This window comes from Podarcis cretensis (assembly GCF_951804945.1).
Source record: "Podarcis cretensis genome assembly, chromosome: 9".
Lineage (NCBI taxonomy): Eukaryota > Metazoa > Chordata > Lepidosauria > Squamata > Lacertidae > Podarcis > Podarcis cretensis.
In genome coordinates, this window is record NC_137178.1 from 13,637,443 (window position 1) to 13,665,402 (window position 27,960).

The window sequence follows — 27,960 nt, forward strand, 5'->3', positions numbered from 1 at the left end:
TATAACCTGAGGTACCACTGTATGTGGTTTAACTTGCACATGTATACAACTAGGATGGAAGGACTCACAGCAGTAACACTCCAATAGCTCTTGCCCCCTCTTTAGCTTCCCAGGGAACAGATCTGGGTCCAGCACAGAACAAGACAAGCCTGAATCAGAAGCATACAGAAGCATAGAATCAAGTTGGAAGGGACCGGGAGGATCATCTATTCCAACCCACTGCGATGCAGGAATATGCAGCTGTCCCACACAGGGATCGAACCTGCAACCTTGGCATTATCGGCACCCTACCCTCACCATCTGAGCTATCCGATGACAAACTCTGTGTTTTCAGCTTCCAGCAGCAGTCAAAACTCTCTCACACACAACTCCCCTCGGCCTATTGTTCTGCATCCTAGGATATATATATATGCTAGACTTGAATAAGCCAACGGATGGCACACTTTTCTCTGGCAGTTGCCAAGCTCACAGGCTGGGGTTGCCTTCTGGTATTCTGGCTGAACATAATAATCCATCTCTGAGAATTTACAAGAAGTCACGTATCTCCTTCCTACAGATATAGTTGGAGAAGGAAAAGTCGCCCTGATAATTAAGATAAATCCTACCGCCCAGGAGGAAAGGTTAATGAAAGGCTGTGTGCCAGCAAAGAGGGTTTAATACAGGGCTAGGAAAAGCCTTAAAGCTGCATTTCCATCAAAGGAATAATTACGTCCACACATCATGGCTCATTTGCAATTTTGTACTTCCGGATAGGAATCCGCTATTAAATCGCCAATCACATCTATACCAGATGTACCTCAAAGCTTTTGGGAATGGTCTGACGCCGCTCTTGAGAAGGACTGAATGTTTCACTATGTTTTTCTCCCACCTTCTTTGGCTGTCACAAAAACTTAGCAGATCTTTCCCTGCTGCCAAATATTTAGCCTTATTCAAGAGAATGAGTGGAAAGGGCTTTCATTTTTGTTTCATTATATTTTTGTTTCAGAAAACTTCATATTGGATGAAAGGGGAGTGGGGACACTGCAGCCAATAAATGCAGAATGTCACAAAAGAAGAGTAATCTTAACACCTTGCGCAACTAGTACACTCCATCTAGCTATTATAATATTATAACAATGTATAATACAATTATACAATTCTTAACGCATATGAACTGAACTGACCCAAACCCTGAGATCATCATCTGAGGTCCTTCCTCATGTTCCTCCTCTGTGAGAGGCCAGGAAGGCGGCAACACAAGACTCAGCCTTTTCTGTGGTGGCTCCCCATTTGTGGAATGCTCTCCTCAGGAGGCTCACCGGGCACTTTTGTTGCATATATTTAGGTGCCAGGAGAAAACATTCTCCCAGGCCTTTGGCTAGTTAAACAACCTATGCCCTTTTAAACTGGGGGGGTGTGTGTGTTGTTTTTGTTTGCTATTGTGATATGTATTTCTGTGCTGTTATATTATAAACCGTCCTGTGATCTTCAAACGAAGGGCAGTATAGCATTTTAACAAATCATCATCATAATCATCATCTTAATCTATCGCTCTTGGTCTCTTGATCTATCACTTTCTTTGTCCACAGACAGCTTTCTGAGTCATGTGGCCAGCATGACTAAACTGCTTCTGGCGCAACAGAACACCATGAAGGAAACCAGAGCGCACGGAAATGTTGTTTACCTTCCCACCAGAGCAGTACCTATTTATCTACTTGCACTGGTATGCTTTCAAACTGCTAGGTTGGCAGAAGCTGGGACCGAGCAACGGGAGCTCACTCCGTTGTGGGGATTCAAACTGCCAACCTTCTGAACTGCAAGCCCAAGAGGCTCAGTGGTTTAAACCACAGTGCCACCTGCGTCCCTTTTCACACACCCCCAATAATACATTGTCAATCCATGAGTTTTAAGCGGTTCTAAATGGTATCTCAGGAGGGACGCAGGTGGCGGAGGGACGCAGGTGGCGCTGTGGGTTAAAGCCTCAGCGCCTAGGACTTGCCGATCGAAAGGTCGGCGGTTCGAATCCCTGTGGCGGGGTGCGCTCCCGCTGCTCGGTCCCAGCGCCTGCCAACCTAGCAGTTCGAAAGCACCTCCGGGTGCAAGTAGATAAATAGGGACCGCTTACCAGCGGGAAGGTAAACGGCGTTTCCGTGTGCGGCTCTGGCTTGCCAGAGCAGCGATGTCACGCTGGCCACGTGACCCGGAAGTGTCTCTGGACAGCGCTGGCCCCTGGCCTCTTAAGTGAGATGGGCGCACAACCCCAGAGTCTGTCAAGACTGGCCCGTACGGGCAGGGGTACCTTTACCTTTACCTTTAAATGGTATCTCATAGAATAATCAATAAATTTCTGCCAATTTGCCAAAACACCCGTCTCTGCCTTCTTCAGTGAGAATATCCACAAAACTGAACAAGTTTTCCTGATCCACCACTGCTTAGCTCTCATACCAATGTACAGCTCATGGGGAGTGTTGGGTATTCTAGAGTGCACTCTCAGTTTATGTGGACTGACATGCAGTCCCTCATGCCTGGCTGGTACACTTGGATGCTCCCCACGATACATCGCAATCTCTGCCATGAAGAGGAAGTGACAGAGCAAGCAAAATGAAGGAAGGCAAGGTCTGGGTTTCTGGAGCCAACTTGGCACTGTGGCAAGGTCAGGACCCTAGGCAGTGACAAGGGTGCTAGTTCTGAGTCCAGTGGCTACAGTTTGAGGACCACATGTAGCATTCTTGCAGCTGAGACAGAAGGAACAAGTTGCCTCAGCACTGGTCTGGAAAAATGGCCAGAGCTTTATAATTCAGGCTAAAGAGTCCAGACTAAAGCCCTGCCTTCTGAGTACATTGTTTTGCTAGCTAATGGTCAAATACCTTTAATGCATCCATTGCCTTCATCTAGGCAATAGGGTTTTGAGTTTTGGGGGTGTGATCCTCAAGACTTCTCAGCCCTCTGAGGACTCTTAAATCCATCACTGGAGCCCAGTGGTAGAGGTACCTCCTCTGGGTTCAGAGGGAAAGATAGAGTGTGGCGCTGGTGGTCCTATTCACAAAGGACCAGGAAGTAGGTCTGTTTCATCCTCAGAGCAACGACTGAGCAAGAAATCTACTTCCAAGGATTCCTGACCTGAAGACATGGTAGACATGTGTCGAATCCATGGGGATGCAGAGATTCTGGAACAGATGTCCAAGAGTTCTGCAGCAAACAACCCAATATGGAAAAGATCCCCCAAAGTCTGCTACTACCTGTCTAGCTGCAACTGATAGCATTTGAATTTTGGCACCACAAAGCCACTTCCGACCTCGGGAGGAGGTGGTGTTGCAGGCTCACGCCCCCAACACACGCGCGGTGGCTGGTTTGCAGCACCGCACGATCTGGGGGAATCCTCGGGCCACGTCATCCCCTGAGCCAGCCAATCGGCTGGCTCGGGGTGTGTGGCTTGCCCCATTTAAGGCAAGCGCGGCCCGGGATCGCCCTCTTTCGGACTGCTCAGCTGACTAGTTTTCCCACCCACCCGCCCTTCAAGATTTCCTTCTGACCTTGCTATGGACCTCAGTTGGTCGCCATTAAGGGGCCTGGTAGGAATTTTTTCCACTTTGCAAATTGGCACCGGCCATTTGGTTTTTCACCTACCTTGTAGCAAATCGTCACAACTTCCCTGGTTTTGGCGAATAAGCATTGGTAGGGGTATTGTTATGTAGATGAGTTGGGGGGAGCGCCATCACCTCCCCCAAATATTGAAGGGTAGTCTGGTAAAGGATTCCGGGGGGCGTTGCCTTGTCCGAAGCCTATAGAGGTTAGGGCTTAAAGCACACCCCCGAGTGGTGACCCTGGGGGAGTTACCTAGTTGATGTGCATCAGCAAGGCTCCCCCTACTGGTGTTAACCCTTGCCGGCCTTCATGCCATCAGGCTGAAGCCGGATAGAATGATAGGACCAATGCCTAAGCCAATACCACTCTTACCTGTAACCAATAAAGTTGTGGCCAATTTTAGCCCATTAACCTTATTTAAGGTGTCCTGTGTCGTTATTTACCACTGGGTGGAGGCGGGAACTCGCCACGCAATTGATAATTTAGAACACCTTTATTGTGTGAATCTTCGTAAAAGTCTCCGGCTGCTCCTTTTGGTACCCTCCCTCTCCTCATCCATCACCTACCTTCAAGTGATGGAGTCGTGGACACCAGACTCCAAGCAGACAGGATGGCTTTGCTGCAGTTTTCACTTTTCATTTCTCTGAGACCCGCAAATCCTGAGCTTGCCCATTAGCAGCACCTTGTGGTGTGATGATTGCCTAGGCACAGATTTATCTGGATGCTTTTATCTAAAATGTGAACGTATTCGCAGGGGGCTGCCTATTCTTTCACTGCTATATAGCCAGCTCTAAAACAAATTAAGTGGCAATGCATTTGACTTGCTGCTGTAAGTGGCACCAGGTGACTGGTTTTGAGGGAAACGTCTTTCCGTCAAAATGATGAAGCTGTTACGGGCGTGCATTTACTGTCGGTAAAAGAGCAATAATCAAACTTTTGACATGGGAAAGGCAAAGGGGGAGGGAACCTCGGGGGAAATGGGGGAAATAAAATTCCCCAGCCTTTCAATAAAGATTTTTCTGGTTGTTTTCTTATGCAGTACGATAGAGAAGATCCCATTGGCCAAAGAGGCGCTTTAATAACATGACAACACTTGATTGGTCAGACCCATCTTGTCCACCATTTTGTTTACAACAGGGGTGGGGCTCTCTCCAGAACACACCCCCTCCCCAACCACGCCCCTTTCCCCCAGGCCACACACACCTCACGGGTCCTGCTTTGCATTCTCCTAGAGTGCTTTTGCCTGGCTAGAATGCGGCCTTGAACTCTGTTAATGCTTCTTGCTTCCCTCAGTGCAGGACAGAGAGAGAGGTGGGTGTAAAGTTGTTTCCCCACCCACTTCTGCTTCTGGCTCCACCCACCAGTGGCATGTGCCCACCTCCTTAATGTTGCCTTGAATGGAATACGGCCCTTGAGTTGGAAAGGGATCCCCCACCCCATTTTACAACACTGGGAAGCCAATGGGAAGTTTACAAGCAGGGCATAGAAGCATTGCTTGTATTGTTTTTAACACTCGATTGGGAGCTGCCCAGAGTGGCTGGGGAAACTCAGCCAGATGGGTGGGGTATAAATAAAAAATTATTATTATTATTATTATTATTATTATTATTATTATTATTATGACATCTCTCACATTCCTCTGCACAAGGAGGTTCTATCTAGGTATCACGGTAGCTCTGTCAATCGTTACTTGTACAGTCATACCTCGGGTTGAAGTAACTTTGGGATGAATATTTTTGGGTTGTGCTCCACGGCAACCCAGAAGTAATGGAGCATGTTACTTCCGGGTTTCGCCGCTCGCGCATGCGCAGATGCTCAAAATGACGCCACGCGCATGCACAGAAGTGGCAAATCCCGACCCGTGCACGCGCAGATGCGGGTTGCGTTCGCTTCAGGATGCGAACAGGGCTCCAGAATGGATCCTGTTCGCATGCAGAGGTACCACTGTATAATGCTTTTTCAGATCATGTGTTGCACATGGCGGATAGTTAAGTATTTATTGTCAAAGATAACACAGTCACTTCTACATTCTGAATATCTGTACACTAATAAGACCTCTCCTCCTTCCAGAAGGGAGGAGTTGTGAGCGGAAGCCGACTCCCGTGTCAGCAGAGGGGGCATATTCGGCCCCCTGCGTCAGCCTTCCCCCAGCTGCCGCGCCAAGCCCTTTAGCCAACGAATAGGGCTGGCTTGTGGGCTGGGTTTAGCCACATTTCAGTGGCTGCAGCGGCGCTGGGTCCCCATTCAACTTCCTTTTTTTCATCGGATCAAATGGCATACAAGTTTTATGAAATAAAAAAATAGTGCATGGTCACTGCTCTCTGGAGGGAAAAAAGCTTAAGATAGCACCAGAATAGCCCCAGAAACTTGGATTAGGGTAAAATGGGGAGAATAGGAGGCTAACATTGATCAGGCCATCTCTACTTAGTTCACTGCATATTAATGGGCATTATACACATTTTTATGGCAATGAATCCCAGGACTCAGCTAGATTGGTAAAGAAAAAGAGATTTATATGTGTTGTGTATGCAATATAACATTGTGTCACCAGATGGTGGTGTGGAATCCCATTTTAAACTACTTGTTTCCCTGTTTAAATTTACGAAGCGTTTAACTGAAATGCTTCTTTTATGCGACTAGATCCAGCCCCAGTGGGAGGCTGCTGCTGCTGGGATTTTTTTTTAAAATAAACCTCAAACCGCTAAGCTAATGTGTCACCAGGAGCTGTCTCGATGGACAGAGAAAACACTAGCAAAATTAATGCGCCGTTGCACTGTTAAGAAAACGTCCCGCTTAACAACCAAACAACAGCAAGTCTGTTTTGTAGGCAAATGCAATAGCAATAGCTTCCAGAAGCACTACCAAAATTTGCTAGTTTAAAATCCTAAAGAAATTGTGGGGCAAATATGATGAAATCTGTGTGTGTTTGTGTGTGGCAGGAATAGTGGCAGGAGTGTGGCAGGAGTGTGCACATGCTTCTATGTCCCTGCATGTGTTGGAGATAATCATTTTCCAATGGTTTGCAGAGAGCCCAAGTTAAATATGTTTACCCTGTTCTTCATTCTCTTGGGGGGCTTTTGTGAACATTAACAACTAAGCCGCTCATTTCCAATTTGCAGCCAGAGACATCGGAGCTGTGAACGCACAGATGGGACGATATTAAGACCTGCCGAGCTCCAAGCAATCTATGAAAGCTTTGCTGTGAAATATAACCCTCTGCTATTAGCATCCTTCTTACAGCCAGTTTGAGTCCCTTCTTCTCAAAAGGGACAATGGTGGTGGCATCCTTCACAGCAGTGTAAAAAGGAAATGCCATCAGCCAAAAAATAAATTGACAGGTCGGAACAAAGTTCGTGTTTTTCTAGATTGCTCATGAAATACCATGAGACTGACCCAGAAACTCCAGCGAGTGCAGAATGCTGCAGCGAGACTCCTTACGGGGTCCTCGCTGCGGGATCACATTCACCCAGTGCTATACCAGCTGCCCTGGCTCCCAGTGGAGTACAGGATCAGGTTTAAGGTGCTGGTTTTGACCTTTAAAGCCCTATATGGCCTAGGACCCTCGTACCTATGGGATCGCCTCTCCTGGTATGTCCCACAGAGGATCTTACGGTCTTCAAACAAAAACATCCTGGAGGTCCTGGGCCACAGGGAGGTTAGGTTGGCCTCAACCAGAGCCAGGGCTTTTTTCAGCTGTGGCCCTGATCTGGTGGAACACTCTGTCACAAGAGACTAGGGCCCTGTGGGACTTGACATCTTTCTGATGAGCTGTCAGGGCACAGTGGGAGGGTCTCCCCCAGAGTTCTCCCTATCAAGTTTACAGGAAAACTCTGTGAGCTTCAACTCGTATTATGTGCCCCTCTAGCAAAACACAAATTGTTGACTTGACAGAACTTTAAATATCCCACAATTAGTAAAGAATGCTATAATACCTGAACCTCAAACTACTTCAGGGACTGGCAAAGAGTCAGAAACCCTCTCTACTATTGTTTCATTTGTTCTATGTTCTGAATAAATTGTCAAAAGAATTAATTTTTTTGTGGTGGTGGGATTTGTGGGGTGCTTCGCACATACACTTAGCTGTCACCTGTCTTGCTCACACGGCAACAGCACTTAGGAATAGTTCCCACTTACTTAGCACGTAACTCTTCCCAAGCCCTGCATTGGATGCTAGTCAAAGCTGATTGACAGTGCACGATCTCCTGTGACTTCTGGAGTTCCTTAAAATCAATCTCACTACAGAGCCCATGCTGGAGGGCATTAGTTAACATTCTCCCCAGGAGCCAGCCTGTGGGAGAAGTCTTACCCACTGCACATTATTCTTTAATTGCTTTCTCCACTGGGGATCTGTTTTGTCAATTTCCATGGCACATAGAACACTGAGTGGCACACATCCTGGAGCTGATGATGGCTTCATGTCGCTAGGCATTTGGACTTTTCTTATGCCAAAGGAGTTGTTCTGCAAAAAAAACAACACGGCCAGTGCAGGTACCAAAGATGGCAGAGTGGCCACTCAAGTATCGCAGAAGGAGGGCAAGTGAAATTTATTATTATTATTATTATTATTATTATTATTATTATTATTGATACCCTGCCCATCTGGCTGGGCTTCCCCAGCCACTCTGGGTGGCTTCCAACAAAATATTAAAATACAGTACCTCAGGTTACATACGCTTCAGGTTACATATGTTTCAGGTTACAGACTCCGCTAACCCAGAAATAGTGCTTCAGGTTAAGAACTTTGCTTTAGGATGAGAACAGAAATCGTGCTCCGGCAGCAGCAGGAGGCCCCATTAGCTAAAGTGGTGCTTCAGGTTAAGAACAGTTTCAGGTTAAGTACGGACCTCCGGAACGAATTAAGTACTTAACCTGAGGTACCACTGTAATGCATCAACATTAAAAGCTTGCCTAAACAGGGCTGCCTTCAGATGTCTTCTAAAAGCCTGGTAGTTGTTGTTCTCTTTGACATCTGGTGGGAGGGCATTCCACAGGGCGGGTGCTACTACCGAGAAGGCCCTCTGTCTGGTTCCCTGCAACTTGGCTTCTCGCAGTGAGGGACCCGCCAGAAGGTTAATCACAAAAAAGAGGAGGGCAAACAAGGATCACTGAGCAAACAAAAGCACAGCCAACCTTCGAAATTTATCATTCTCTGGATTTTCTGACGCACCATTTCCAATGGGAAGAAATGGGCTTTAGAAGCACATCTTAAATTACGCACAAAAATGCATTCCTTGGTGAAATTAATGTTGAAAATGCACATATTGTGCATAAATGTACCGTATTTTTCGCCCCATAGGACGCACTTTTTCCCCTCCAAAAATGAAGGGGAAATCTGGGTGCGTCCTATGGGGCGAATGCAGGCTTTCGCTGAAGCTTGGAGAGCGAGAGGGGTCGGTGCGCACCGACGTCTCTCGCTCTCCAGGCTCCAGGAAGACATCCGCAGCCTAGGCAGCCCTGTGGGAGTTCTCTGCAGGGCTCCCCACGCTGCGGATAGCAGCCTGCCGCCCGGCAGGTGGGGCACCCTGAAGCAGAGCGCCCCGCGCGCCGGGCAGACATCTGCAGCTTGGGGAGCCCTGCAGGAGTTCCCCGCAGGGTTCCCCACGCTGCGGATAGCAGCCTGCCGCCCGGTGGGTGGGGCGCCCTGAAGCAGAGCGCCCCGCGCGCCGGGCAGACATCTGCAGCTTGGGGAGCCCTGCAGGAGTTCCCCGCAGGGCTCCCCACGCTGCGGATAGCAGCCTGCCGCCTGAGGCAGACATCGGCCAGCCCCACAAGCTCGGGGGACAGCAGGGAGGCGCAGCGCCGTTCCTCGACCTGGTTCGGCTTCCCCGACCTGCTTTGGGGGGGGGGGGAAATAAAGGGAAAAAATTTTTCCTTTATTTCCCCCCAAAAAAACTAGGTGCGTCCTATGGGACGGAGCATCCTATGGGACGAAAAATACAGTATATATCAGGCAAAACTGCATAAAAACGCATATATTTGGTGAAATGCAGATAAAAATGTGCATTGATTTTCATGCAATTCATTTATTTGTTTTAATCGCACTCTGATGTGGAAATGGAGAGAGCTGGAAATTGGAAAAATGAAAAAAAAACAGAGACAACCCGAAATTGTCCAGTTTGTCGATCCCTAATTGATATAGATTTGCTGCAGTTGCCCAGTGTTCGGCACTAGAAAATTAAAACCATGGCTGTCAACTTTTCCCTTTCCTTGCAAGGAATCCTATTCGGAATAAGGGAATTTCCCTTTAAAAAAGGGAAACGTTGACAGCTATGATTAACACTCCCAATGAATATTCATGGCATGGGGCCAATCAGATAAACTGGTTTTCATATAGAAATTATTATTAAAAAGGAAAAAAGAAATAGCCTGTCTAGAGGATGTTGTCGCATCCCATATCCCTTAAATGCATGAGCTATAAATTCATTGCTAAGCCATACGTTCCCTCCAACATTCGGGACCTCATGATTATGCACCACCATAAAAGTACAAAGGTCAGAACTTTAATAGGTAGCTTGATCAGCAAATTATGCAAATTCATTCAAATCAAACCTATTGCACTGCCTTCATGATCAGCCGTATTAAAATACAGCTCAGTTGGCAAATCGTAAGACATTTTCAGCTGCTTGGTCAGTAAAAGTAATCCATATGAAAGATATCTACGTTGCTGCACCCAACTGAGAAATGGGCATTTTTGAGCTCAGGAGCCCAGAAATACAATATCTGACATGCCTTTTTTTTGGTGGGGGATGGGGAGCGGGTCTAATAAATCCTGTAATCTAGCAGAGTGTGAAAACAGCCACTGAATCAAGGCTTTCATTACAAAGACCCATAAAATAGCATTTGCAGCAAATGTTCCACAAATATGAAGCTCTCTCTTCTTGGAAGTTCATAGAGATCGTAGGATTGTAGAGTTGGAGGGGACCCTGAGGATCATCTAGTCCAACCCCCTGCAATGCAGAAATATGCAGCTGTCCCATACAAGGATCGAACCTGCAACCTTGGCATTCTCAGCGCCATGCTCTAACCAACTGAGCTATCTAGCCTCATTCTATTCACACACCGAGGGCTTGAAAGTACATGAGAAATGTCTGCTCTTCCTTTTCTGCTGGCACCACCAGGCCATTCGTTTTGGATCACTTTCTGATCCAAAACTGTCCTGGAGCAGATTGTTCATCTGTGGCAGGGCCCGAGTTCAGATTATGCTTGCAGAAGGAGATTGATTTACAAAGCCATACATGTTTGCAGGAGGGCTTCTGTGGAGTGAATACTAGGCCACACAAATGAAACATGTTTGTCTAGGGCAGGGGTTGTCAGCTTGGTCCCTACCACCCACTAGTGGGCGTTTCAGGATTCTAAGTGGGCAGTAGGGGGTTCTACGGCACAAGTTGAATCCTCCTTCCATCGAGCCCTGGTGGGCGGTAAGGAAATTTTACCATCCAGAAAGATGCCTTAGTGGGTGGTAGGTATAAAAAGGTTGACTACCCTGGTCTAGGGACGCGGGTGGCGCTGTGGGTTAAACCACAGAGCCTAGGACTTGCTGATAAGAAGGTCGGCGGTTCGAATCCCCGCGATGGGGTGAGCTCCCATTGCTCAGTCCCTGCTCCTGCCAACCTAGCAGTTCCAAAGCACGTCAAAGTGCAAGTAGATAAAATAGGTACCGCTCCAGCGGGAAGGTAAACAGCATTTCCGTGCGCTGCTCTGGTTCGCCAGAAGCGGCTTAGTCATGCTGGCCACATGACCTGGAAGCTGTACGCCGGCTCCCTCGGCCAGTAAAGCGAGATGAGCACCGCAACCCCAGGGTCGGTCACAAATGGACGTAACGGTCAGGGGTCCCCTTTACCTTTACCTTTACCTTTACCCCTGGTCTAGGAGGTGGCAGACAGAGAGAGTGAGAAGGATTGATCCATAGCTGTCAACTTTCAGATTTGAAAATAAGGGACCAGCAGCCTCGAAAATAAGGGACCAGCAGCCTCACCTGTCCCGGGGACAGTCTACGGGATATCTAACAATCCGGGATAGCAGCGGGAAACGGCGCTGGAATAAGGGAATTTCCCGCAAAAAAAGGGAAGGTTGACAGCTATGGATTGATCCCTAGCTGAACTGGGTTCCACACAGTCACAAAAACAAAACAAAAAAGAGCCGCAAAAACAAAAACGCAAAATAAATAGCAAAAACAGACAGACCTCAGTGTAACACACAAAACGGAAGTGTGGCACTCAAAACGGAAGCGTAACACTCAAAACAGAGAAAGTTTGGCTTCCGAAAAAAGTTTGCAAACAGGAACACTTACTTCTAGGTTTACAGTCTTTGGGTTCCAAGTTGTTTGAGTACCAAGGCGTTTGAGAACCAAGGTACCACTGTACTTGGCACAGTCCAACCACCCCAGTGTGTCAGACATCCTCGCCTGGAGCTTTTAGTCCAAGCCTCACAGCCCGAGCTAGAGACAATTCATTCAAAATAAACGAGGACCTGGTAGGGGCACGACGTGAAGTGGCCGCTACTCCTTTTGCCAAAGCTATGGGGACATATTTGCACACGAAACCCTGAAGCTGTGGTAAAACAGGCTGTGGAGGCAATGAGCCAGAACTGCAAGCTCCAGCTCAGTTTAGTGAGAGAACAAAGCGCTTTCCAGGAGGAAAGGAACAAATTGCTCACAGCTTCGTTTTATCCTATGTAATCCACTGATTAGCGCTATTTAGACATACAGTCTTGCACTCGCCCCATGATTAGGATCACGTGAGAGAGAGAGAGGGTGAGCTTGCTGTCTCCCCCCCATTTTATTCTCATGATGGGCCCCGCTGCCCTCCATGCTGTGGGGAGCACCCATCTGAACCAGGAAAAACACTGAACTTGTGGAGATTCCCTGCACGATTTATAACAACTTGTAAAATGTTTTCAGCACCAAGCAAGCATTAATTGAGGTCCACATCTCAAGTTAGCTAGCTTCTTCCTTTCTGTGGCTTGTTGCCATAGGTTACCAGCTCCCCTAATATGTTTGTTTCCCTCTAGCAAGTTAACGTGCAAAGAATATCTCCATTAATACCGCAAGAAAGATTAAGACACATAGATGGATTCCAGTCAAAGTGTTGGGAGGGGGTGGGGTTAAGGAAAGGAGAGAAAAACCGTGATGATGCTTCTGAGTTTGTTTCTTTCTTTTATGCCCAGAGGTCTACGTTGTTTTTATTATTGTGATTTGTTCCGCTTATTTCTACAATATGATTTTTCCACTGGGCTGTTGATGTTACTGTGGTTTCCAGTTGAGCGAGTCATTATTGAATCTCCTTCAAAGGCAGACGGTGGGGTGGACAGGGGAAAGCTCTCTCTGAAAGCATGAACACAAACATTTTTCTATATTTCATGAGGAGTCGGTCAGATCCCTGAAATTCAAGCCCTAGATGAAACCGAAAGTGAAATAATGGGGGAGTCACTGTTAGCAGGTGGTGCTGTGGGACACAGGTGGCGCTGTGGGTTAAACCACAGAGTTGGACTTGCCGATCAGAAGGTCGATGGTTCGAATCCCCGCAACAGGGTGAGCTCCCATTGCTTGGTCCCTGCTCCTGCCAACCTAGCAGTTCGAAAGCACGTCAAAGTGCAAGTAGATAAATAGGTACCGCTCCGGCAGGAAGGTAAACGGCGTTTCCGTGTGCTGCTCTGGTTCGCCAGAAGCGGCTTAGTCATGCTGGCCACATGACCCGGAAGCTGTACGCCTGCTCCCTCGGCCAATAAAGTGAGATGAGCGCCGCAACCCCAGAGTCGGTCACGACTGGACCTAATGGTCAGGGGTCCCTTTACCTTTACACTGTTAAAGGTAAAGGTAAAGGTACCCCTGCCCGTACGGGCCAGTCTTGACAGACTCTGGGGTTGTGCGCCCATCTCACTTAAGAGGCCAGGGGCCAGCGCTGTCCGGAGACACTTCCGGGTCACGTGGCCAGCGTGACATCGCTGCTCTGGCCAGAGCCAGAGCCAGAGCCGCACACAGAAACGCCGTTTACCTTCCCGCTAGTAAGCGGTCCCTATTTATCTACTTGCACCCGAGGGTGCTTTCGAACTGCTAGGTTGGCAGGCAAATGGTGTGTGCACCGTGAGTTGTAATCAATAATGTGGGAAGGGTTTACCTGGGGGCCCTCAATATTTCTTTCAAGAATTTCTTTCAAGAATGCACAAGGAGCTGTGCATTCAGTTTTTGGTGAAGCTTCCGCCCAGTTGAGGTCAGGCAACCCCACTCCCTGTTGAACTTCTAACACTTACTGAAGACTTTCTTGTTCCAGCAGGCTTTTGAACTGAATTCTGATTTTACAGTTTTGTCTTACATTCAGTCTTAATGCATGGGGTCTCCTGTACACCATGGTTGTGATTAAGTGATATACCAAATTCTTGAAATAAACTAGCAAATAAACACAAGCAGATCCTTCATCAGCCCACAGGCTGGCTGCTGGCTTATACAGTGGTACCTCGGGTTACAGACACTTCAGGTTACAGATGCTTCGGGTTACAGACACTTCAGGTTACAGACTCCGCTAACCCAGAAATAGTAGAATCATAGAATCATAGAATCATAGAGTTGGAAGAGACCACAAGGGCCATCAAGTCCAACCCCCTGCCAAGCAGGAAACACCATCAGAGCACTCCTGACATATGGTTGTCAAGCCTCTGCTTAAAGACCTCCAAAGAAGGAGACTCCACCACACTCCTTGGCAGCAAATTCCACTGTCGAACAGCTCTTACTGTCAGGAAGTTCTTCCTAATGTTTAGGTGGAATCTTTTTTCTTGTAGTTTGGAACCATTGCTCCGTGTCCGCTTCTCTGGAGCAGCAGAAAACAACCTTTCTCCCTCCTCTATGTGACATCCTTTTATATATTTGAACATGGCTATCATATCACCCCTTAACCTCCTCTTCTCCAGGCTAAACATGCCCAGCTCCCTTAGCCGTTCTTCATAAGGCATCGTTTCCAGGCCTTTGACCATTTTGGTTGCCCTCCTCTGGACCCGTTCCAGTTTGTCAGTGTCCTTCTTGAACTGTGGTGCCCAGAACTGGACACAGTACTCCAGGTGAGGTCTGACCAGAGCAGAATACAGTGGCACTATTACTTCCCTTGATCTAGATGCAATACTCCTATTGATGCAGCCCAGAATTGCATTGGCTTTTTAAACTGCCGCACGTTAGTACTTCACGTTAAGAACTTTGCTTCAGGGTGAGAACAGAAATCGTGCTCCAGTGGCGCGGCAGCAGCAGGAGGTCCCATTAGCTAAAGTGGTGCTTCAGGTTAAGAACAGTTTCAGGTTAAGAACGGACCTCCAGAACAAATTAAGTTCTTAACCCGAGGTACCACTGTATATATACTACAGATCAGGGTTTCCCAAACTTGGGTCTCCAGCTGTTTTTGGACTACAACTCCCATCGTCCCTAGCTAGCAGGACCAGTGGTCAGGGATGCTGGGAATTGTAGTCCCCAAAACCACTGGAGACCCACGTCTGGGAAACCCTGCTATAGATCCAGGGTGGAGAACTTGTGGTCCTCCAGATGTTGTTGGATTCCAACTCCCATCAACTCCAGCAAGCATGACCAATGGCCAGGGATGATGAGAACTGTAGTCCAGCAAGATCCAGAAGGCCGCAGGTTCCCCACACCTGAGATCATGCTTTTTTGCAGGAAAAAAGGTACCAGTCATACAGGTGAAACTCGGAAAATTAGAATATCATGGAAAAGTTCATTTATTTCAGTAATTCAACTTAGACTCATGACATGCAAAGTGAGATATGTCAAGCCTTTATTTGTTATAATTGTGATGATCATGGCGTACATCTGATGAAAACCCCAAATTAACAATCTCAGAAAATTAGAATATTAAATGAAATCAGCAAAACAAGGATTGCAAATAGACCAATATTGGACCTCTGAGAAGTAGAAGCATGCATATGTACTCAGTGCTTGGTTTGGGCCCCTTTTGGATCAATTCTGCCTCAGTGTGGCATGGCATGGATGCTATCAGCCTGTGGCACTGCTGAGATGTTATGGAAGACCAGGAAGCTTCAATAGCAGCTCTTCTGCATTGCTTGGTCTCATGTCTCTCATCTGTCTCTTGACAATGCCCCATAGATTCTCTATGGGGTTCAGGTCAGGCGAGTTTGCTGGCCAATCAAGCACAGTAATCCCATGGGCACGGAACCAGGTTTTGGTACTTTTGGCAGTGTGGGCAGGTGCCAAAGTTCTGCTGGAAAATGAAGTCAGCATCCCCATAAAGCTCGTCTGCGGAAGGAAGCATGAAGTGCTCCAAAATTTCCTGGTAGAGGGCTGTGTTGACCCTGGACTCAGTGAAGCACAGTGGACCAACACCAGCTGATGACTTGGCTCCCCAAATATCTTTTCTGATGAGAGCAGCTTTTGCATCTCGTTTGGAAACCAAGGACCCAGAGTCTGGAGGAAGAATGCCAGATGCTTGAAGTCCAGTGTGAAGTTTCCACAGTCTGTGTTGATTTGGGGAGCCATGTCATCAGCTGGTGTTGGTCCACTGTGCTTCAGTGATGTTTTCACCAGCTGTACGCCAAGATCATCATAATTTAACAAATAAAGGCTTGACATATCTCACTTTGCGTGTCATGAGTCTATCTCATATATTAGTTTCACCTTTTAAGTTGAATTACTGAAATAAATGAACTTTTCCACGATATTCTAATTTTCCGAGTTTCACCTGTATTTTGGAACACGAAGCATGCACAAGCGCCACTACTCAGGGTGGGATACACTTGCCCAAACCATGTGCACCAGAGGCCTTAACTAAATTGTTTTGCAGCCATATTGTCAGCTACACTTTAAAGATCTGATAGCCGTGATCTTTAAATTGCTTCCTCCAGACAGTTAGCAATATTACAAATGTTTTCATTTCCAGTAACTTGATTAAAGTGGTTTGCGAATGTATCGTACCTTGACTTCTGAAGTGAGGGTGGGAGACTAGGTGAGTGCTACACGATCATAATTTCACAAGGTATACTAAGGGATTTAGGAATGCGGAGGAGGGGAACTTACTAATGATCTGTGGTGCAAAACGACAGTAATAATTAGATCCATTGATGTTGGTATTTAAACCCTCCGCGGCAATAAGACATGCAGTTGAAATTCTATTATCCATTTTCATGGCAGGAAAACACACTATTTAATGCTCATCAGATTTGTGAAAGGGGGGATTGTCGTGTCCATCATGAAAATGAGCGCAACCATTTGAAACAGCCTCAACGAGGGAATAGCGGCAGCTGAAGCAGACAGGAGCAGAATCTCCTCTGCTCCTCTAGCCTAGTTAGCAAATGTGATATTTCTGCAGTCCCCTGCGTTAGGCGGCTTGTGCCATCTTAATGCGCTAGCTCCTGCTAATACACTCTCATCCGCAGCAGCACAAATGGACTAAAATGGAAAATTCAATAAAATGTCAACATGCGGGTCTCCCTCTGTTGTGCGCAATTGTTTCCCCGGCGCACTGGGATAAACTTGCTGGATGCAAACAATGAGCCATCAAAGGCCCTTGCACGTGTCTGTTTTAAAGAATGGCGGTCTCTTGCTGCCAAGGCTTTTAATTAAAGGATTGTCCTTGCACTTCCTATTGTCGGTTTTGATATCTTAGTTTGTGCTCTGAGCCATCTTAATGGAAGTGTACAATAACCTGCCAGGTTTTGACTTTGCAATTTCTGATTTGATTGCCCCTGAGAGAAAGCACACTTCTTCCTCACCTGTGAGGCTGGCTGCTGTCAAATCCACAGCACAGGCCGTTGCATTCCCAAGTAAGTGTATACAAAACTTCAACCATGGGTGACGGTTGCTTTTTCTCTTCACAGATGAATAGGGCCATACATAAAGGTAAAGGTAAAGGAACCCCTGACCATTAGGTCCAGTTGTGGCCAACTCTGGGGTTGCGGCACTCATCTCACTTTATTGGCCAAGGGAGCCTGCGTACAGCTTCTAGGTCATGGGGCCAGCATGACTAAGCCGCTTCTGGTGAACCAGAGCAGCGCACAGAAACACTGTTTACCTTCCCACCAGATATCCGATGAAGCATGGTCTATGCTACAATTCAGTCCTAAACTGAAGGCCCATATTGTTAGATCCGCACTTCTGAAGCCCAACCCATATAGCTGTGTTAACTGATTTAATTTTTCTTATAAATTTTCGGTAAAGATGAGGAAAGAGTCTGGACAGTGCTAGTCCTAGACCTTTAGGACCTAAGAGTTTTAGGACTGTGTCCAGTTCTGGGCAGCGTAATTCAGGAAGGCTATTTACAAGCTCAAACATGTGCAGAGGAGGGCAACCAAGGTGATCAAGGGTCTGGAAACCAAGCCTTATGAGGAACGGTTGAAGAGCTGGGTATGTAGTCATGACAATTGCTGCATAGTCGCTTACTAACAATTGCAGTTAAAATCTGTAACCTCGCCATGACTTGTCTTTCCGCAACATCAGAAAACTAAAGGTAAAGGTAAAGGTACCCCTGCCCGTACGGGCCAGTCTTGACAGACTCTGGGGTTGTGCGCCCATCTCACTTAAGAGGCCAGGGGCCAGCGCTGTCCGGAGACACTTCCGGGTCACGTGGCCAGCGTGACATCGATGCTCTGGCGAGCCAGAGCCGCACACGGAAACGCCGTTTACCTTCCCGCTGGTAAGCGGTCCCTATTTATCTACTTGCACCCGGAGGTGCTTTCGAACTGCTAGGTTGGCAGGCGCTGGGACCGAGCAGCGGGAGCGCACCCCGCCGCAGGGATTCAAACCGCCGACCTTTCGATCGGCAAGCCCTAGGCACTGAGGCTTTAACCCACAGCGCCACCTGCGTCCCTATCAGAAAACTACCTGCCCTGAAATTAACTAACTGCCTCTGTCAAAAAAAAACCCAAGCCTTTAAGAAGCCCAACAATTCTACAAAGCATATATTTGATTCATGTTCAAATGCTGACTGTTCCGCTGCTATCAAAATCCTAACCCAGACGCAGCCGGCAGCTTAAATTAAATGGGACTGAGCACAAATCCATCTCCGCCTGGTGCTTTGAGTTTTATTTCATCCTGTGTCCAAATTATTTGCTTTTATTGCTATTTCCATCTCCTTCGGCTCCGTTTTGCAGGAGAAATATTCGCCTGGGCTTTGCTTTGCTCCGAGCCAGACAGAAGATCAAGCAATTATGAGCAGTTAAGACTCCGGCTGCCTCTCCCTTCCCAAGCCACCCACTGCCACAACTTTCTTTGTTGCCTAATTAATGAGAAGCACATTGTCTGTAAGTCTGTCTGCTTCATCCCTCATTACGTGCCTGAAGTTCAGTAATTAAATCTGCTGTTTGTTGGCCGTCAGGCTGGCAACCCTTTGCCAAGACATGCCCCATCTTTAATTTTTCTGATTAGCTAAGCAGATAAATAAACAGCTTCAGAACTGGCAATGTGCAGACCGGGAAAGCTGCTATGCCCACTCATTAGAATTCAGCAACCCTTAATTGCACTCTCCAAGACTTGGAGAGCTTGTGGGTTCATTCATACAGCTGGAACGCTCAGATTTGGCAACAGCCAAAAATACTTTCCTTTTCCAATACTGTCTCAGGGGGCAGGGAGAATCTCCCTCCTTGGATCTGGCCACCATCACCTCTGAGCCTTCCTAAATTCAAACTTGAAGCTACAGCTCTGTGTATGTGTGTCCTTAGATTCTGCAGAAGCACAGAAAAGCCACACAATGTGGCATTGGCTACAGATATCAGCTTCCCAAGAATCCTAGATTTTGTGGGGGTTTTGCCATATTTAGAACTCATTCTCTGTTCTTTGTGGCCTGTCCTCTGTTTTTGATGGTTCTGGGTGGGGATGGAAGGACCCGTGAATTCTGCTTCTCATTATTCCAATTTTAAATTCAGCTCTCCACATTTTGCACCAGTTTGGGGGGTGGGGCCCACAGCCTTTTTTACGTTGGGAGGAGGTCATACTGATGCATACCTGACAGCTATATGTTTACGAAATGCAGGTATTAAAAAAATGAATACAAAATAAGTTAGGATATCGCTTGCAAAATGTGTACATTTGGTCAAAACTACATACACAAAAAATGTGTTCATTAGGAGGAAATAATGCTGAAATGCTGGCAAGTTCTCACATGGACTTTAAAGAAAATAAAACCAGAAGCTGGTGCAGAAATGTGGAAAGCTTAAGTCTGGGGGGGAAAGTACCAGAAAATGAAACTGACATATTCGCCTATCAATGTGCTTCATGACTGAGTGAGGATTTGCATCCAGGTCTTCTGAGCTGTAGTGTGATACTCTAACCAACACAGTTCCCCAGGCCCTTACATGTACAGCTTATATGTGGCAGGAGAGTGGGAGCTGGATTGTACCCACGCCATATGCACACTGGACATGTTTGTTTCACCTCTAGGCATGATGGCCATCCACACATCAGATGCGGTGTCTGCAATGGACCAACAAATGCAGGTCTGTTTTTCAATATTACATTCCTAGCTGCAGACATGGAAAAGATTAGCGAGCCCTCATCTGTGAACAGATTTAATAAAGCCTCAGATCGGGTTCCATCACCTGCTCCGTAACAGAAGAAACGTCTTCAACGACTATTTTCTAAAATAATTTGCATTCCCACCAAACATGGATATATGTACCTAACATCCTCTCTCACTGTATAATAATAATAATAATAATTTATACCCCGCCCATCTGGCTGGGTTTCCCCAGCCACTCTGGGCAGCTTCCAACCGAATATTAAAAACAATACAGCATCAGACATTAAAAACTTCCCTAAACAGGGCTGCCTTCAGTTGTCTTTCAAAAGTAAAATAGTTGTTTATTGCCTTAACATCTGCTGGGAGGGTGTTCCACAGGGCATGCGCCACTACCAAGAAGGCCCTCTGCCTGGTTCCCTGTAACCTCACTTCTCGCAGTGAGGGAACTGTCAGAAGGCCCTTGGAGCTGGACCTCAGTGTCCAGTGTGGAAGATGGGGGTGGAGACGCTCCTTCAGGTATACAGGTATATGTATGGAATGTTTCTTGGGGGTATACGCGAATTGTTTGTTATGCGTGTTTTTAGAAACTGAAAAAGCATGTTAAGAAGGAACAAGTGCAGGTCTGAAGTGTGCAGCTGTTAACACCTATAAATTTGTCCATCCTTACGCTGCCGGTTCTGTGTTTCTCTTCAGCCTTGCGTGGATGGCTGTATCTGCCACTGAAGCTGGCTGTATCTGCCACTCCCATGATAATTTTCAGCTGAAATGCAGAGCCTTAATATCCAGGAGCCCCTCCGCTCCCTCTCACCCACCCTTTTCAAGTAATTAGGGGCAATTTTGCTGAAACCATTTGGATGACAGCTTCCCCGCCTGCCCCCCAAGCCTGCTAATCCAAGGGCACCATCCGGTTCTCATCCCTGCTTGCATTCATACAGCACAATGAGGCATCAAATCCAGCTTCTTTAAAAGTCTGTCATAACAACAACAGAGTTCACCGAGCGACAAGTTGACAGCGTGAAGACAAAAGTCAGGCAGGAATTCAAACAGTCACGGGGCGGGGGGTGGAGGGGCAAGCTGTGTTGTCAAGAAAAAGAGATGCTGAGGAAATCAAGAAACTGCGACGGAAAACAAGGCTGCTCCCTCTGCACGTTGAGGTACGGGGAGGAAGAGGCACAGAATTAAGCTGCAATTAAGTCAGGCAATATCCTTCTTCCGTTCGTTCACTGGAAACATCTGCTCCTTGAAAGAAATATTAGAGTCCCCTCATGCACACAATGTTTAATTATTTGTGTGTGTGTGTATGTCATGTAAAGAACTGCTGCCACACAAGAAACTTCAGATCTCAACCTTTATGTAGAGATCCACCTTTCTTTGATGATTCCTCGTAGCTGAGTAAGATTGTCTTCCATAAACTTGAATACAACATGCAGTAGATGAGAAATGTGTGGTCCATGGAGATTGTGTGTGTGTGTGTATGTGTGTGTGTGTGTGTGTGTGTAACGTATCCATTCTTAAGGAAATCAGCCCTGAGTGCTCACTGGAAGGACAGATCCTGAAGCTGAAGCTCCAATACTTTGGCCACCTCATGAGAAGAGAAGACTCCCTGGAAAAGACCCTGATGTTGGGAAAGATGGAGGGCACAAGGAGAAGGGGACGACAGAGGACGAGATGGTTGGACAGTGTTCTTGAAGCAACTAACATGAGTCTGACCAAACTGCGGGAGGCAGTGGAAGACAGAAGTGCCTGGTCCATGAGGTCACGAAGAGTCGGACACGACTAAACGACTAAACAACAACAAAATATATAGTGTGTGTGTGTGTGTGTGTGTGTGTATCTGCACCACCAAATCAAGAAAAGTCATCTCAAAGTGGGGTACATAATAAAAAGTATGGGTTTTTTAATAAAGTCTTTGGATATAGCCCCCTCATTTAAAAAAGAAAATCAACCTGGCATAAAAAAAAATCAGGGGTAAAAACATAGAAAAGCAAAAATCAGGAGAATGTAAAACGATACCATGCTTGGTAAGGATGTCTCTACAACTTGTATCTCACCTGGTTATGTAGGGAGTGAATTAGGGGAGGATATTGTTATGACATTCCTTTGTTAGGTAGATTGCTGGATGATAGCCTAGTGCAGTCAGCAAGGGCCTTGATGGACAGATGTCAACCTTATGTGTTTCACTTTGGGGGTTTTTCCACTAGAACCCTGAAGCCAACGCACTGAACCAGCTGCCAAAGAATAGTTTGGGATAGCAAACAAAGCGTGTCTCCAGACTATCACTATGCTGTTGAGGCATTCAAGAGTATATAGCCACATATTCCCCCAAGTATCCCCATTTAACCAGGACATCCCAGATTGGCAGGATCCCAATCCCGGATGCCCCGTTTAGGATTCCCACTCAGTCATGAAGTTCACTGGGTGGCCTTGGGCCAGTCCTTGCCTCTCAGCCTAACCTACCTAGTTGTGAGGACTAAATGATGAGGGAGAGAAATCATGCACAACACCTTGAGATCCTTGGACAGAAAGATGGAATATAAATGCAGTAGATTAAATTAATTAAGAGGTCGGGTGGCCACCTGTCATGGATGGTTTAGCTGAGATTCCTGCATTGCAAGGGGTTGAACTAGGTGGCCCTTAGGTTCCCTTGCAAATCTACAATTTTATGATTCTAAGTGATAGCAAGTGAGTCTACTTTACAAGCCCATGTCACCTTTCTGCCTTGGAGGCTTTTATTTTGTTTTCTTGCGAAGACATGAAACATTAATTTCCCTTCCACAGACACTCACTAGACTTGCTCCAGGTTCTATACAAACATTTTGACCCATCCCGTTCAGTGCTGGAAATTCAGGCTTTCCTATTCTGGGCCAGTCTTTGTTTCCTTTGCATCACAGTCTCTCTGACCTCTTCCTGCTCCGTACATTATTGTTCTGAGACCAAACAGAGCGCTCCTCTCCCTGCCCAGCCCACTCAACTCTCCCAATTGCCCCTCCGCTTCTATGTGTTTGTAATGGTTCTAGGGGTTGCTTGTGTGTAAATCGGCGCCACACTTGGCTGGGTTACTTGGGTGAACCCTTTCTGTCCGGACAGCCACTCATCCGTGGCTGTCTCAATCGCTGGCAGAATCCGTCAGTGGGTGTTTCTTGAACTTCTTCCAGCAAAGAAGCTCTTTGACGCCTAGTCTCCGCCTACACTCCCTGCGTGGAAGCCTTCTGTGCAGGGAGGGTGTGGGCAGTGGATGACCCATGCTCTCCCCGCTGGTCTCTGGCGAGGAGTCATGGTGCCCCCTCGCCAATTCCCCCATTTGCCCCCCTTCTCCACTGGTGCTACGCTGATTTCATTCCCCAGAAGATGGGCTGCCTCTCTCCCTCCTGGGACGCTCTCCAGAATCCCCCTGGAGCCCTCCCTCCTCCTCTGGCTCCGACGGCAGTTCCCTGACAGTGTTCAACTGTGAAACAGAACAGATAATAAGCCAAGACTGTTCATCTTCCTTTAATTGCTTTTACTGAAGGCCCGCTCTTAGACTCTAACAAGGATTTGATATCTGTGCAAGTGTTACTGTGCTCTGTCTGTTCCAAACACATGGAAATATCAGTGGTTAAAGTCTTTTCGGCTGACCAAGAAACTGAACTGATTCTACATATAAAGGTTCTCTAATCAGAGGTCACAAATGTGGTGCCCGTGAGCACCAAGGCGCCCACCAGTGCCATCAGTGGTGCCCATGAAAGATCTCAGCAAATATGCCTTCAAACATCTACAATGCACAATGGGCTATTTGCTCTTTTTGTCTAATTCTTATAGTGCTTTAACACCTCTTTCCAGGAAACTCTGCGAATTGTAGCCCTGTGAGGAGAACGGAGGTCTCCTAAACACTCTCAGCACCCTGAACAAACTATTCTTTCAGGTAAGCCATGACTGTTAAAGTGGCATAATAGTACAGTCATGCCTCAGGTTACAGATGCTTCACGCTGCATTTTTTCGAGTTGCGGACCGCCAAAACTGGGAAGTACCGGAATGGGTTACTTCCGGGTTTCAGCGGTCGCGCATGTGCAGAAGCACCGAAATGCAACCCGTGTGTGTGCAGATGCGGGTTGCAAACTCTGCGGGTTGCGAACATGCATCCCGCATGGATCACGTTCGCAACCCAAGCGTCCACTGTATTGTAAATGCATAGTTCAGACTGGGCCATTGTCACATTGGTGTGGCAACAAAGTTAAAGGGGAAGCAAGCACGGCGAGGATTTGCCAAAGAAATGCAAGTCTCACCCATTTCCATCTCCCAGGTAAAATGGCTGTAGCTGCACAGAGCCAGATTCCCCAAGTTAAACAAACACCATGTTTTTTTCTGCTGCTGGATTCATCTCGCCAGAGGACTCTCCTCTCCTGCGCGCTCTCAGAATTCAGAATTAAATCTCGCCTGCTTCATCCAGCCAAAGATCAAGCGCTTATGTAGAATATTAAGCAAACACCCAGCCATTACCGTTATTGTTTGGGGGATATGTTTAACTAGAAAAGAAGCGCCTGGAGGGAATTGATGAGACATCCAGAGCTTTCTGCGCCCCATTATACAACCGTGCGCTTCTAATAATCTCTTTTCCCGAATGGAGATTACTCTGTCTGGGTGAGTGAAATATCATCCGTGCAAAATTAAAAACAAACCCCTGGTTCTGCAGGGTAGCAGGCTCCACACTGGGCGCTCCTGTGCAAACACCTGTGTCCCTGATATTACCTGCTAGACGGGGGGGAGAGAGAGAGAGATGGAGCTCCAGGATTTGTTCAAATACATAAAAGAGTCATGAATATTTCATGGAGATTCTGGGGAAATATTTTTGCAAGGGTTGCCGTGCCGACTCGCTGCGTATCCCAGCTCAGCATATATTATTTGTCTCGTGCTCTCCCTTGGATACTTGGTACCGTTAACAGCATTCTGTCAAATATAATATCAGGCGGCAAGCAGTACAGAGCAGGTGCGAGATGAGCAGGGGAAGAAGAGGGGAGCTGGCTAGAAGAGTTTCCAAACTGGACTCAAACTGGTTAGAACACAAGGCGTGCTACATACAGCTCCCACATACACTCCAACATTCCTCAGATGAAAAGAGGGACATTTCTCACTCCCCCGTCAACAGACCCTCCTTGACAAAAACACACACACCTGTTTTTTGTCATTCCCTCACGGAGCATTTCCTGCCAGAAGCAAGGTAAGTGCCACAACCAACAGTTTGGATTTGATATCCCGCTTTATCACTACCCGAAGGAGTCTCAAAGCGGCTAACATTCTCCTTTCCCTTCCTCCCCCACAACAAATCATCTGTGAGGTGAGTGGGGCTGAGAGACTTCAGAGAAGTGTGACTGGCCCAAGGTCACCCAGCAGCTGCATGTGGAGGAGCAGAGACGCGAACCCGGTTCACCAGATTACGAGTCTACCACTCTTAACCACTACACCACACTGGCTCTTAACAGGACACAGCACACAGGCCCTCCATCGTCCTGAGATAACAGAGTTCTTAGGGGACCCCTATTTCCCTCTCAGAGTTCCCTGTGATTGGTTGTTAAACCGTTCTGGGAATTATAGCTCTGGGAGGGGAATATGGGCTCTTCTAACAACTCTCAGTGTCCTTAACCAGCTGCAGCTCCCAGAATTCTTTGGGGGGAAGCCATGACTGTTTAAAGTGTACATTGCTTTTTGAATGCATAGTGTGAATGTGGTCATAGCTCTCCCTCTCCCTGGTTTAACTTCACAACAACACTCTTAGGCTGGGAGACAGTGACTAGCCCAAGGTCGCCCAGGGAACTTCAGGGCTGTGTGAGGATTTGAACTCTGGTCTTAAACCGACACACTAACCAAGCCGCCATGCTGCCTTCTTGGCTCTTTCCAATGGGATTGCCAAATGGAAGGCTCAGAGTAACAGATAAAAAGATGGGCTGGAGGAGGGAATTGGCTTTGTCAGAACCAGACAGCTGGGGAAACCACAAGGCTTCAGAGGATGTTATTACCAGCCCCCTGTCATCATAAATGCATCCATTATCTTTTATTTTAAGCCGGGTGCCTATTTCCAAACGTCCAGTAAGACTCCCACTCAGATATAACTATTTGGCATCCTCTCTCTCTGCCACCATTATTGTGCTATAAAATGGAAATAAAATCTCAGAAATGGTGTTATCAAAATACGAAGGTGGCATGAATATTAACTCAGTAATTGCGTTTCCCCTTCCCTGCACAATTGTCTCGAAACAGAAGCACCAACAGTCTCAGCAAGGAGAAATTCAGAACCAGCCACTCAGGGCCACGTAATTTCAAATGGAAAGAGAGTTTACCTTTCTATGAACTGCAGCCTGTCAAGTTTCCAATTCTTTCTAATCTATTATTTAATTACAGAAGCTACAAAGGCTTGAGTGTAGCTGCAGGATCTGCTCCCAGAGGCTCAGCAAGATCTTTTTTATCATTCGAAGAAGAAAACTTTCAAGTGCAGGTGGGGGGAAATTCCACTTACCCTTTTGCAGTCAAACAGGGACTTTTCATTGGCCAAAGAGTTGAAAGGGGAGGTCTGGAACAGAAAAGATGGAAATTCTTTTACAACTTGTCTTAAGACCCTTTTCCAGAAATACATTGTTGTTATTGCAAAACACAGGGAAAGAGACAGGGCATTTGAGAATGTAATATCCAAAAAATACAGAAAAAGGACATGATTTCAGTGACTTTTTAAAAAAATCACAACAATACAGTTATTTATAAAATATAAAAAGCCCTGACAGATCATATTAAACACTCATCTTGTCCAGCATTCTGTTCTAGGGGTGGGTGGTAAAATTTACAGGGAACAGTCCTCTGCTTGAAGTGAGTGAAAGAAGAGAAATTTGATTAAGTTTGAGTTTAAAGGCGAGCTTAGCCAATTTCCCCTTCCCAAAACAAGATGCAAACTGAAATACAGCTGTCCTTTAAAATTCACACACCTCTGAATTTTTCAGTGCAGTTCTTCAGTCAAGTTATGTGCACAAAATGCATATATTAGTGTAAAGTGTGCATATACAGTGGTGCCCCGCAAGACGAATGCCTCGCAAGAAGAAAAACCCGCTAGACGAAAGGGTTTTCCGTTTTACGAGGCGCTTCGCAAGATGAATTTCCCTATGGGCTTGCTTTGCAAGACGAAAACGTCTTGCGAGTCTTGCGATTTTTTTCGCTCCCCCCCTTTTTCTAAGCCGCTAAGCCGCTAATAGCCGCTAAGCCGCTAATAGCGCTAATCCACTAATAGGGTTGCTTCGCAAGACGAAAAACCGCAAGACGAAGAGACTCGCGGAACGGATTCTTTTCGTCTTGCGAGGCACCACTGTAAATGCCTATATTGGTGAAAGGACATACAAAGATACACTATTTAGAGGAAATTGCTTTTTTAAAAAAGGTGCATGTTAGGGGGAAAATGCACACACAAAGGCGTATATTAGGGGAAAGTTGCACTTTGGTGATGATGAAGAGCAGAGCTGTGGGAAAACTCAAATAAAAAAAACAGAGATAAAGGAGATGTAAATGGGAGAGACCGACTGGGGGAGGAAAGGGAGTGCAGAGGGTGTGGACCGTCCCCGGCACCACTATTCCAGTACGGTGCCATCACGGCGGCCCCCCCGGACACGCGCCATGCACCCCCATTGCGCCGGGTGCCACTCCCCCACAGGCGGCGCGCCACACCCCCAGAATGTGTGCCACGCCCCTGCGGGTGGCGCATCACACCCTCACGGGTGTGTACCATGCCCCCAGGATGCACACCACACCCCCAGGGCACACATCACACCCCAAGGGGGCACCAGCCACACCCCCGCCTGCTCTCCGCTCCCGGTAGCGGAGCATGCAGCTTCACCACTGGAAAGACCCCCATCAGCTTGTGCAAAAGATCCCCATCAGCTCTCACTGCATGTTCACACTCCAGTCTTTCTTCATATCCAGACAC

At 47.0% G+C, this 27,960-nt stretch overlaps 1 protein-coding gene across 1 annotated transcript in view; it reads right to left on the reverse strand.

The window, feature by feature from the left end:
• Positions 1 to 27,960, reverse strand: part of RASGEF1B (RasGEF domain family member 1B) — a 257,156-nt gene that overhangs the window by 182,476 nt on the left and 46,720 nt on the right. Inside the window, exon 3 of the mRNA XM_079990862.1 lies at positions 26,512 to 26,565. Coding sequence (XP_079846988.1) covers positions 26,512 to 26,565 — 54 coding nt within the window. The remainder of the gene's footprint in view (positions 1 to 26,511; positions 26,566 to 27,960) is intronic.